General features: G+C 40.5%; 1 protein-coding gene across 1 annotated transcript in view; it reads right to left on the bottom strand.

Annotated features, from left to right (window-relative positions):
• LOC137177073 (ras-related protein Rap-2a-like) overlaps positions 1-11,958 on the bottom strand; it is a 13,539-nt gene extending 1,581 nt beyond the window's left edge. The window contains exon 1 of the mRNA XM_067583183.1: positions 11,143-11,958. Coding sequence (XP_067439284.1) covers positions 11,143-11,456 — 314 coding nt within the window. The 5' untranslated portion in view covers positions 11,457-11,958. The remainder of the gene's footprint in view (positions 1-11,142) is intronic.
• Positions 11,959-14,197: the final 2,239 nt, after the last annotated feature.

A 14,197-nucleotide genomic window follows, 5' to 3' on the forward strand; every position in this document is an offset into this window, starting at 1 on the left:
CACAAACAATAACTGCCTCTTTCGAACGCTGTGACGCTCTGTTTATTCCTGGATGCATTATACGTGCCTGTGCATGGCATGCAAGCTGTACGCTTAATGGCTTCCAATTCTTGTTTAAAATCGTTAGCCCTCCACTTTGCATCATTTCCATCATGCACTAAGCATGTCTTAACGGATCAAAAGCTTTTTTCCCCAGTGTGTGGCTGACGATCCCAGTCCTCTTCCCACTGAGCCATCAATACAAGGAAACCAGGCTGGGGAGAGTAATGGAATAGGTTATTGAATAATTGAATAAAGCTAATGTGGTGCTCTCACATGATTGGACATGAACATCGGCCTCGTACCTTCTACTTCATATTTAGCTGTGACTCTTGTGTGTTCCCACATCTGAAACTCTGCAGTGTATCAGCTGGCATTGAGAGTTTCATCCCAAAATATCATGTACGGAAGAAGAGGAGAGCAGACACCTGTAGTTCCATATGTAGATCCTTAAAGGGTCACAGATGAGTGACAAATTAAAGGAAAAAAACATCATAAAGTGTCTTAGTAAGGTTTTATTTCACCACCAGCCACCACAACAGCTTCAATGACACTCCAACATTCCTCCAAAACATATTTTCTCATTTGGGATTTTGATTATGGTGATGGCACTCATTCCCAAAAATCTGCCAACATGGGTACTTGTTCCTTTAGGTTCTGGGGTGCCAGGAACTGGATTTAAGTAACATCTGCAGATAATGTGGCAGCTCAAAGCACTGGGAAATGGAAAACAGGGACTATTTCTTCAGTAGAAAGTAGTAGCTCCAATGTAAACCATTCAAAGTGTGAGGTGTTTGGATTATTGGGAGAAAACCTGGACAAAGAAACAAAACAAAACACAACTTTCTGCATGGATAGATACTGCTACAACTAAAAAAGGAAAATACTCTATATGGCCAAATGTATGTGGACATCCCTGTCCACATGGGTGTAGTGTTTGGGTGTCCACATTAGAGCTGCGATGATTAGTCAATAGATTAGTTGATCAAAAAAAAAGACGGTAAAAATTCCCAGCTCCTTAAATGTGAATATTTTCTGTTTCTCTCACTCTTCAATGATAGAAAACTGAATATCTTTTTGTTTGGTCAGACACAACAAAACACATGAAAACATCACTATGGCTTCATGAACTTGTGATGGGCATTTTTCACAATTTGCTGACATTTTACAGACAATTAATCAATTGATTACTCCACATACTTTTGGCCAGCTATGGTTTTGTTCTGTAATCTGGGTGAACTGACCTTTTAAAAGCTGTTTCCCAAATGTCTTAGTACACTACGGTTGCTACAGTACAAAGACAGTTACTTATTATTCTATAGTAAAGCCTGATCCCACTTTATTCAGATACCAGACATCTCAGTAAGACGCCCTTCATGTTTTCTCTGATTAAACTACAGAATGTCAATTACAGAGGGTATACTGTATATTCTCACAACAGGTAATGGCACAGACCCCCTAATAGCCTCAACCATCACTCATTCCTAAGTGCATCCCGAGCCTGGATTATTGATCTGCTGGTGCTATTGAGAAATGGGCTCTTATCTACAAATTGGTGGCCTGCTGCCACGCTGCTCAGCTGGGAGAAGAGCCGAGGCGTGGAAAAGAGCTGACAAAGTCTCACTGAGCTAAAGCGGGCCAGAGAGCTGGAGGAAATGAGTGCAGGCAGCAGGGCGGAGGGAGGAACCAGTGCAGGGAGCGTCCTTTAGCGGGGAAGACCCAGTGTGAAGGACACTTTAGCACCTGCTGAACCTGCTTAAGCATTCTTCAGCGAGACAGTTAGGCAGCTTCGAGGCTGCTGTTCTGTGGCGGAACTCGAACTCTGACCTCCCGGAGGAATTCGCCAGACAGAAAAAGCTTCCAAAAAAGCGCGATTATAAATAATTTCAGCAATTTCTGCCCTGATTGGTCTACAAACAAGACTGCCAAGCGGAGAAAATTCACTCTTTAAGGCTCAAATGCCAAAGACTTCCCTGCAGCTTGACATTTCCTCCCCAACAGCCGCTGCACTGCACAACACACACACGTACAAACAGCAGCTGACCTCAGCAGGACAAGCATCTTGCACGGCCCCTGTGTGTGTGTGTGTGTGTGTGTGTGTGTGTTTGGAAAGCTGGAGTCTAGAGGGTGTAAAGTGTGAACAAGGAGAGCACCATGCAGACAAATGCAATCTGACAGCGTTGCAGGAGAAACTCTATATATAACTACAAAGACACAGGGAGAGCCAGCTTCTCTGGGGTGGGTTGGGTGGGGAGTTTGTATAAAATGTGTTTTTTTTTGCAGCATCAAACTACCGCTCCCTCCTCGCCAGATGAGGAGATGCTGAAACTGCTCAACACAGCAGGAACAAAACCCGCCCCACAGGGATTTATAGGCTGATATCATGTATTATTGAAGAATATGTCAGTCAGTGTTTGGGGTTAAATATTAGACTTAAAAAGAGTTTTGCGCTCAATGTCTCAGCTATTTTAACTCTAACAACCTCTACATGTTTGTGTTTTAAACTAAAATTCTCACCTTTTATCCCACATTATTCACACTTTGTCACCTCTTGTATAAAAAATAAATTGATATTTTTGCATGTGAGGAGGCTTTCTGGGGTTTGTCAGTATGCAAGCATGGCCGTAGGGGGAATGCCAAGAAAAATTTGAATACTACAGTATAAATTTATGCATTTTGAGAGTAACAATAATCACTCAGGAAATAATATCAGCGCCAACATGTAGATGATGAAATTGGACTAGAATCCAACACAAAATAAGTCACAAATATAACTCTTCTTCAGTTCAGTTTCTTGATGCATTTAAGTCACTTTCACTGTCAAACAAATTGGGCAGAGGAGCACAAATTACATGACAAGTGTTCTAACAACTCATTACTCAAGTTCATCCAAACATTAAACCACAATCTAAAAGTTACACATGGTGTGACAGTGAAAAATTGGTGTATAAAATAGCTGTGCTTTCTGGAGCCAGGAACACTGCTTACCTAATGTACTGTAGCCTACAGCCCAGTTTGGTTTTCTTTTTTTTTTTTTACTCTTGGGTGTGGGGTAGCCAGGCAGGGACGGAAATAATTAATTTTAAATGTGGTGGTTGCTACACCCACCAAAAATGGTGTGTTCATTACAATGGAAGAATGGTGCTGGCAAATTCTTGACTTGGAAAATTAAAATTCAAACTTATTTCATTGCAAAAAAAAAATTACTAACATGTTCCACAGATTAAAAGAAGTTGCATAAAATTGCTGAACAGATACATAGACCTAATATGTCTCTAAATCAAAAATACACCAACACATAATATGCCCTTTAAAATAACAAATAAAATACTGTAAATGTAATTATTATTTGCACTACGATAAAAAGAAGAGGTATTTCTCATTATTGATCAATGACTTTTAGTGATAAATGAGATATCACTGAAACATTTTGGTAATACTCACGGGACACACAACTATCTATCTGTGCCTCATTTCCTGTCTGCAAAGATCCTGATACATGATGGCGCAGCATTAGAGAGCAAAAGCAAAACTCTTTAGCAACACAATGACCCAGAAGAGACTGATTTCTCTCTGTAGAAACATGGTGGTGCAACATGGTGGCCTTCATGGAAGAGGACCTGCTCCCTCTGTAGATATAAAGGGCTCATTTTAAGCTAATGAAACACAATGATTCTTATTTTCAGGTGATTATACACAAATTAAAACATACTTATGAATATTATATTCCATTTCTGCCAAGTCCGTTCTGCTAGATGCCACTAAATTCTACACACTGCACCTTTAACAATCGATCAAAATGACTATGTGTAATATGAGAGGAGTTACTTCTAATGGTAAATCCATCAATCTATGTAGCTCCATGGAGCCTTTTAGCCTTTCTCGGCTCATTGTTTTGGTTTTACAGCTTTGGTTGAGTCTGACTGCTTTCATGAACCTTGTTTCAAATAGCAGCAGGCAGCTATTTTCAACAAAAAAGCTCAGATAAACCAGCTGTGTGCTAACTGCCCCGGCACCAAACAGTAGACAAAGCTGGCAACTAACTAGCCAGATATTTCTGTCAGGAGTTGGTGCAGCCCAAAATAAAAATGGGATTTAAATTTGTCAGGTGGACAAAAACACAGGTCCATATGAATGCTAATGTTTCATTATGTTTGCTGGATATGTAAATAAGCCACTGTTTGCCGACACATTCAACTTTATATAATGACAATAACATAATAGAACCATTGCTGTGTTTTCAGCTTGTGGCCAAAAATCCAAAAAGTATATCAACAAAAATTTGATGCAGCTTAAAGTACATTATTCTGATAATATAAGTAATATTTTATGATAATATTTTAACACAGGAGCTTTCTTGTAATGGAATATGTTTAAGCTGCAGTACTTTTAGTACTACTGAATACCTCTTCCACATAACCACACATTACTAAATCCTCAAAACATCACTTTTTTGCACTTTTTTTTGTAACTGCTATATGACCATTATATCCATACTCATCCTCATGGATTTTCTGGCTTATGAGGTGTGGTTACAGTGTTTATATTCTGCTCAAAGTGTTTTCACTCTACATGCATATGAATATAAAACAGGAGAAAATAACAAACATTGCTAACTTGCTCTTGGTCCGGCACAAGGGTTGGCAGCCGTGCATTATGGGAATTATCAGCCCAGTTGGAATGTGTTGCTTGAAACTACCAGCTGTATGAATATGCAGCTTTTTGTTTTGCAGAAAATTCATGAGAGATAAGTCACACTGGATTTATGGGACAGACAACAGCAGGTGGCCGACTGCAAATTATACAGAGATGGTGATGCTAAAAAATGTTTATTTATTTCTAAAATGTCGCTGTAAAACTCTTTGAGGATGATACTCAGAGGGAGCTCAGGTGCTCAGCTGCAGGGCTTTCACACTGCAAACTGCTGAGCTCCAGTTTTTTTTTTTTTTTTTAAAGCCATCCTCTGTACCTCCATTTGTTAAAAGCCACAGGTCTGACTGCTGCATCCTCATTAACGGATGTGGTATCTTGTATAACTTCTGCTGATATACATTTGACCTTTAAAACACACAAAAACAAGTCACTGCCATTGTTGTTCCAACTGTTGAGAAAAAGGCAAACACACAAACCCTCCCACGCACAAAGAAGCAGTGTTTATAACTCACAAAAAAAGACAGACTCTACATTTTCCACTTAGCCTCAGGGTACAACAGCCTTATTAAGGCTACCTGCTGTGCTAAATAGCTACAGTGACTTCACTTACCCGTTTCACAAGCCCCACAGCACAGGCAAACACACACTGAAATTACAAAAGAACAGTCAGGCATCTCCAACATGAAGCCCTCCAACCCTGCAGCCGCCTCTTTGCTCTGCATCTGCTGTTAATTAGCAGTTGGAGCAGCTACATTGTGTGACAGCCAGCCATGTATCTGCTTGTAGGACAGGACAGAAAAATCACATAACCTATAGCGCCTACACTGTGTTAATTCCCAAAGGGGTGTTACTACTAGAGAACAAAGCATCTGCAGCTAATGTTTCTGTAGTGCCATAGAAGAAGAAGTGCCTACATGAAGAAGAAAGCAAGGCAACAAAACAACAAACCGCAAACATTCCTGTGATAAACAGACAAAGAGAGGGCCTGCACAACAGATGGAGAAGGTCTTTAGAGTCTTTTTTTTTTTTTTTTTTTAACGATGAATCCCCAAGCTTCATTTCCATCTTTAATGGTGCAGCCCAGCTCCTCCAGATAATCTCGTTTTCTTTACTTCGGATGCAAACACAGTATGAGCAGTACAGGAGTTAATGGACAAGTCCTCATTAATTGTATTATTCCCGCTGTTCTGCACAGTTTAATAAAAACAATCCAAAGTGAGCATTTTTGTGCTGATTTCAAAAACCCAAATTGTAATGTGAGGACAACTAATAAGTCCCAAATGGTCCAAATTCCCTTCTTTAGCGTGTGTTGAGGCTGGAAGCGGAGATTCAACCATTAATGGAGGTTCCAGCTTTTTCTGGATGGAGGACACAATACACTCAGTTTGACTTGCATGTGAAAAAGATTTTCAGAAAGTATCAGAATTTCATGTGGGCAAAAATGATGAATCCGGACTCAGTCCCAGTTTTGTGTTTTCATGAGTGAATGATGAGTGGATGCCAACTACTGCTGTTCACATTCAAAATATTGCCCTAGCCAATCAGTAGCCATCAATGCGTCCATCCAGCCAACGTCATTTCCAGTTGATATGGAAGCTGCGGTAGCAGTTGCGTGGATCGGTTAGCGATTTTGTCATGTTCATTGAAGAAAAATATCAATTTAGGAATCGTTATTTTCCACCTTCAAAGCTCCGACTGGCTCGAGCCAATGTTTTTACAACACCAGACTTACTTGAATCGGTTGAGATGTGGGCAGTGATTCAGAGGTCTGGAAAAAGGCTGCAATGAGTAATATGAGTGTGCAAGTTTGTTTTCAGTTTGATAGTTAAAAAAAATGATAATCATCTACATATGGGAAACCCCAGATCAAAGCTAAATCTTTTTTTTCTTAAGTGGTGGCTTCACTTTAAAGAGTTAATACCGAAAAACATTAGGAATGACTGTCCCAGTGTTTATTAGATTGTATTTGAATGATGCACAGATGTGTTTTTGGATGTTTGAGAGCTGCCAGAATGCTACAAGTCTGGTCTGAATGTGAGAAAGGGACAAAGCTTCTGAGAATGGTGAAAACACTTGTGAAGACCCAGCACTTAACACCGACTAACACCTCAACAATGAGCACTTTACTGGTGGCTCTCCTCAGCTGCTTGAACAACTCCCTCTTTCCTGATGGCAAACACTAAAAGCCTGAGGCCAGGAAGCTGCTTTGTACCTACACCAAAGTGCCCCCTGGGATACGTAGTTTTGGTCTCTCCACCCTATTCCCACTCAGCGGTGCGTGACACTAACCTCCTGCTATTAGACACAGCATCAGTGCAGCGTGGAATCGCAGCTCGAGTGCTTTGAACGCGTTTCCTCCTGCGCCGACAGAACTATAAACCTTTACATGCAGGCAACGAGATTATTAGATTGTGAGGAGGGCTACACCCAGATGTTGTTTTCACTGATAGCGACTGACATGGGGTTTATTTGGTTAGCCTGTGAGGTGCTGGAGTCTACAGAGAGTATTGTGTTCTAGCACAGATATACACCAATTATACAAATAAGATTTGAGCATGGCAGGGTGTCTTATCAAACAAATAATCTGATATGGTTGAGACAAAAATGCTGATTTCTGTGAAAAACACACAGTTTGGATGGGAGACAAGTGGGGGAAAGTGTGTTTACTGCTTCTCACTGCCCCTCCTCATGCATGCAAGTCAGCACGGCGAAGGTGATATGTGGATTCGTGCACTGCAGGAGACAGTATCTCATTGCTTCAAGCCACCTGCAGAGGCGCAGAACAGTAACCTATAGTATTCTTGCTTCTTTCTCATGCTTCCCCCACCAGGAGCCCTGCATAAGCATTCTGGTTTATATGTCTCCTTAATGGAGGCCTGATGTCTTCTTGGCTTCCAACCCAACACAATCCCATTAAGATCTGGTGAGTGGGCACATACTATATCTCGGTGTGGTGCTCATTGCTGCTGCTGGCTCAGCAAGAAGTTTGGGAGGAGGGTGGCTGATCTCCTGGAGACAGCTAATGGAGACCAGGAGCTGAATTTGTTGGTTGTTTCATTAAGGATGGACACCCAGTGGATAGTCTGCATGTGTTTAAACGACCAACTGAGCCTGTTCTTACTATCCTTAAATAAACCAACGTTGATGTTACATGCATGTGTCGGCAATGTGCACTGATCTGGTTCTCATGTCGGTTAAATGTAATAATAATGTCATAATACAGTAAAAGCTATATCAGGGGTGTAGAGAAGAGCTTTGAATGTAGGGGTGACCCAGAATTCCTGTTGACAGTGTAATAAAGTGCTTTTACATATAATTTACCAGCTAAATAAGTGGATTCAGTGTTAAGTTACTCTTTAAAGTCAGACAAAAAGTGGATTTAAACACATTTTCATTGAATATGTTTGTCATTTTTTGTGCTGTATTACAGGAAGGACTATTTTCTACTGTAGGTCTGTTGCGTTGTTTCAATTATTCCTCAATTTTTCCTGATTGACGCCTGTTGTGTGATGAGACTCGCTCATCTTTCTCTTTGAGAGAGCACAAAGCTGTGAATTTTAAAGAAGGCAACTGAGTAAAACTGAGTGACAGTGGTGGAATTTTTCAATAACAGAATAGATTATTGTTTGCTCAAATTCAATTAGTCTTTGCATGATTGTAATTTCTCTACAAAATATAATCTATGTGCATACAAAAAACATTTTCCTATTCTAAAAGAACAGTCCAGTTGCACGCTGATGTACATACTGATGCCCTTCCCGATTTCCCAGAGCCAACGGGTGATGTCTTCAAATAGTTTGTTTAGTCCAACCTTCAAAAAGATATTCAATTTATGATTACATAACCTCACATTTGAGTAGCTGGAACCAGTTTTTTGCTTGTACCTAATAATAATTATATATTAATAATTAATCATTTATCAAAATTGTAGTCAATTAATATCTCTGACAAACATCTATATCTATACACAAAACACTTGATGTTTACTGATTAATAGACAAATTATTAACAAATTAAAATGATAATGTGGGTTACTGTACGCATTTAAGGACACTCTATTTATTCACAGTTTCGCACATACAGTAACAAAACCTACTTCAAACCCAGAGCAGTGTGAAATAAAAGTATGAAATATTTATAGATGTACACTTGAGGACAGTGGCTGCTGGTGCAGTGTGGGCTGCTGCTTTGGGTGGCGGCTGGCTAGAGGCGACAGAGCTCAGTTTTATCCCTCATTATATTATTCATTTCAAAGGAGTTCCCTCGTGCACTCTTCCCTGCTGTGCCTCGTCAGCTGTGACGCTGTCCTGCTTCCACTCGGCCTGTGACGTAGGTGCCACGGGAGCACTCAGTTCACTTCAGGGATGGGGAGGAGTCTATGACAAAAAGCACTGCACTGAACAATACAGGTTCAACTCTAAATATATGACTGTAGGTTAATAAATAATTCTTTTGAATGAATGAACTTTTTTGATGCTGTTATACACGTGCATCCTGATCTTAACATGGGGCAACCCTGACAACCTGCACGTGATTAAAGGATCATTCCAGTTTATCAAAACAATCTTATCTTCATAGTTTTGGCCCTCATTCCTACAGGTAATTAATTGCTGATCTGATCTGATCTGGGCACACAGTTTTCCTGTGCAATTAAGTATAATTACCCACATTTCAAGCGCACTCACTTCCAGTTTTACCACCAAATAAAGTGTTTTATATAATCTGGATAAACTGAGAGGTTGTAAGCATGGCAAGCTTACAACCTCTCTGAACATATTACTGCTTGTTTCTTGCCTTGTTGGACTTCATTGTAGTGATGTCGCCACACTCTCAGATCACAGCAGCTACTTAGTGAGTATAATGCCATACCCAATAGAAACAAAGTCCAAAACTATATGAATAAGACCCAAGTTGTAATGAACTGAAATTGTCCTTTATATTTTTCCCAAATGTGGGGTGACTGACACCTTGAGGCCCTGTGAGTTTGGGGCCCTATGTAATAAGTACCTCTATTCCCCTATAGAGCAAGACAGAAGGAAAGAAAAGGTAGCTGAGATGATTTAAGTGTGAGATGATCCTGGGCTGGAGTGTTAAACGTCATGCATTTTTTGAGAGGTTCTCCACGTGGGATTCATGAACTTCCAGGGGCTCTTAAGGGGTATCAGGTGGTACTCCAGCAAAATGTAGTTTAATTTCATGGTGTTTTATTTCACTATAAATTAATTAGAGAATGCAGCAGTGATTGATTATGGCAAAACTAACTTTCACTGCCACCTATCACTAAAGTTGTAGAAGGCTCTTGGTCTGACAGGGGTCTATATACCCTCTAAAATGTGACAAATTGAAGGGCCAATGATAATCTGGGACAAATTATGCTGACTAATGAAATGTCTACATGAGTGTCCTTCATGTTCTCATACAAAACCTGTAAATGTAGCCATATACTGTAAAACTAGCCTTATATCTCAACTTAATGGGCTCATTAATAACAATGTCATAATTATTGCCTTGATTTTAACAGCCAAGAGTAGAACATCACAATCTAACTATTTTTTATCTTTAACATCATTAAGGGAAACTGTAATCTAGGATTATAACTGCAGCATACATTCCTGTCTCAACATAAGGTCTGACAAAGTGATTTCTAAACCAGATAGCTATTAGCTACCTTTGACAGTTATGTCACTTCATTATATTTTCCCTGCTAGTGTGTTGATGTGGTATCAGAGCTTCCCAGTAGAAGAAGATGGCTTTTTCAGACACCTTCTGCTAAAACCCAAAAGATTCCTAACTCGGTCAGTGTCATTAAATATCCAAAATAAAGGGAGGCCCTGAGCCAAAACCACCATTATGTCACAACCAAAAGGAAAGATCAGAGCTTTTCTTCCACTCTCCTTCTCATTCAGCCATGAGATGAGCTCAGTGGATTCGTTGAGTAATGCACTGATCGAAACCATCCAGAGTTAGTCATGTGTGTGAGACAGAGAATATCAAACCAAGGGAGAGTTCAGCGGGTTGATATATGACAGGTGAGCCGCAGCTGGCCTCTTATGAGGAACATGAGCTGGTAGTTGCGGCTTCTCACAGAGATGGAGGAGAGAGAGGAGGGAGCTGAGAGGATGAAAGTTAGAGATGATGAGTGTAAAAAATTTTGCATTTTTTGGGAGGCTCTCCGAGTTAAATTCAAGGAATTCCAGGGGCTCTTGGGAGGTACCAGGTGGTACTCCAGCAAAATGTAGTTTAATTTCACTGTGGTTAATTAATTAGAGAATTCAGCAATAATTATGAACCACTATTCAACTCAATACCAATTTGGGGACTGACAAGGGTGTAGCCCCTTTAGGATGTGACTATTTAAAGGGCCAAAACATATTTAACAAGCTGTCTGTTGCATCAGACTATATTAATAATTCAAAGGTGGTTTACACAATCAAGTGGACAATGTCTCACCTTTTGACCCTGATGATCTGATCTCTCATGGGCTTGATGTCCTGAAAACTTTGCTGGTTGACCAGACTGTAGACCAGGATGAAGCCTTGGCCGTTCCTGATGTAAAGGTCCCTCATGGAGGCGAACTGCTCGGTGCCGGCGGTGTCGAGGATCTCAAGCACCGACGGAGAGGAGTCCACCTCGATCTCCTTTCTGTAGAAATCTTCAATAGTCGGGTCGTACTTCTCTATAAATGTCCCGGTGACAAACTGGACCGTGAGCGCCGACTTCCCCACCCCGCCGCTGCCGAGCACCACCACCTTATACTCCCGCATAGCGCTCCTGTCTTCTTAAATCCGGCATGCAGAGAATAAAGTCTTCAGCTGCGGATAAAAGAAACGCATCCCCATGCACACCGCCTGGACTCAGACAACAGGCATGACACGGTGACAGCTTACGGTAAATGAGATGTAGGTACAAGCGGTTAAATTAGGATGATGCTGGAGCATTTAGCCCGGAGATGCACAGCCTCTACTGAAATATTCCCACGCTATCTTGAAGGGACACCATTCCCGAGGCATCCATAATGCAATAAGGCGTCGGTGTGGCAAAAATAAGATTATTAGAAGCAACTAGACTGCACATCTTTTTCAGAAGGCTAACACTACATTTCTCTGCACACTGGGGTACAGTAGAGTTAAAGGCAAAGAGGCTATTTATCCTGAAGAAGACAACAGTGCTGGGAATCCACGCCTCTGGAGTCGCTGCATCCACTGGATGTTACTATTTCCTGGATGATATGGGAGGTGATTAGTGCCACTAACAAAAAGAGGGAGGATAAGACCAGGATGTTTGTGACAAAGATGAGAGGAATGTGAAGAGAGGCATTTTTAAATATAACGAAAATAGAAATGTGGGATTAAACATTAAAGCATCTTCTTTTTTTGATGATATATCATTTGTAAGGATTTACACATTACACTGTTCATAGAAACAGAGTAATGTAGGCTAGAGCCCCTTTCACACATGCACTGCAACCCTGAAGTTACCGGATATTACCCGGAGGAGCTGTATGTGGAAACGTAAATGTCCAAATCAAGTGGACCAGACATTAAACAGACTTTAACTCCCTAGTACAAAGTCCATGTAATGTTTGACTGAGCCTGTGTGTGAATACAGCAGGTTGTTTTCCAGAGAATTTACAGCAAGCGCATGGGTGTGTTGATGACGTTTATATCACGTGACTGGCGCGAAACTGGAAGAATACAACCATCCAAGGGTGAAGAATAAGGGTAATTTATTTATACTTTTTGCGTCATCTCTTGCCTCCTGCTCACTCTACCCAGGCGCCACCCTGGTGCCATATAGACTATATTTAGAAAATCAAATAATATATTCAGCCCATTGAAACTTGTTATCTAAATTAATTATTTTAATGGAATTGAAAAAACTATACCACATGCTTCAGTTGGGAATCAAACCCTGGTCTCACAGGTGGCAATGATTGCTAACATTTGGCAAATCATTTAGTGGTCATGGAAATGTATTCAAATTGAGCCTATTGATGATGCATTCACCCCATAAATCATGACACACTACTCTCCCCAACATGAAAGTACATAAGCTGCTTTTAATAATCAAAAGTATGGGTGTCAGTATCAATATTGGTGATTCTGGCCTTGTATTACTTGGTACTGGATCGAAACCAAATTTTGCAGTATCACCCACCCCTAACACGGACAACCTGATGTGTGCTGGGCTACTTGTGTGAAAGGGCAACTCTGGACAATGTCTGGACATGATTCTCTGGATACTTTTTGGGGCTCATATGAGAAAATGGCTCATGAAGAACTATACCAGTATGGGAAACTGGACAAAGCACAGTTACAACAGCAATAAGTGTTTTCTGATCTAATACTCCTGTTAACATAATGAGATCATTTGTCAGTGCCTTCCAAACGGTTACAAATCACCTTTTTATTTGACACCACTTACGGTTATGGTCTGGGTTAGGCACAATTTAGGGAAAGATCATGGTTTGAGTTAAAATAACAACTTAGTTAGGGTTAGATCATTGTAGAGTCATGGTTAAAAGTAACCAACATTAACTGTTGCATGTTAAAGTCTGATGTTTTGTTGACCCATTCAACCACCTGACCTCCTCCCTTTGTGAACTATGTGGGTCTGTGTCATACAGTTTTCTTCTTTGCTCATTGTTCAACAGACAAGCTTCATATTTCCTATGGCCACTATAGGGCTTTATCATTTGAATTTGGGGCATTTGCTACCCATTAGATGATGGGAGTTGTTCCAGACGAGGCTCAGCTCAATTTTCTGACCTTGCACACCAGCAGTATCAGTAAGAGTCTTGTTACGTCTCGTCTCCCCTTGAATTTGCATCCTGTGCTCCTGACCTTGTCTGGGACACATCTGGGATATGCTGATTGGTATCATATGTGATAACACAGTTCTGATGGCAACACTGATATTAGTACAATTAGCAAAGAGCAGCCAACAGCGAGTCTAAGCTACAATATTTTACTCTTAGCTGGTCAACTGGGTGGTATATCAACTAAAAGGGTGATCTTCCAACTTTGCCTTCGCATTTCTACAATGACCTGTTTCTAATTTGTTAGCTTGTGTTATACTCTATTCAGGTCATAGCATTTCTGGTAATACTGAACACCTTTTCCATCCACTGCTGCCAACATCAGACACAGGCCTGTTTTCACATGTAGCCGTGAAAGCAGTGGTATTATTGACCTCTCATATACCCGGTATTTATATATATATTTTAGTCAAATTCAGAAAATGCTCCACTGCAGAAACAGGAAATGACATAGACATAAATTGCTTGTCCCCAGTACTTTGTCTTATCGTCATGTTTATCATCTGTGGAAAAAGAATTCTGGAAAGCTCAGACATACTTTATTGCAAGCAGCATTAAAATCATGTCATTAGTCTTCTTAGTGTATTTTCAGAGCCTATTATCTGGTGCAAATTTTGCTCTAATTACACTGTGATCTGCTGTTTATTTACTTTTATGGCAGTGGTTCCCAAAGTGGTCTTCAGGGAC

Source organism: Thunnus thynnus, chromosome 24, assembly GCF_963924715.1.
Source record: "Thunnus thynnus chromosome 24, fThuThy2.1, whole genome shotgun sequence".
NCBI lineage: Eukaryota > Metazoa > Chordata > Actinopteri > Scombriformes > Scombridae > Thunnus > Thunnus thynnus.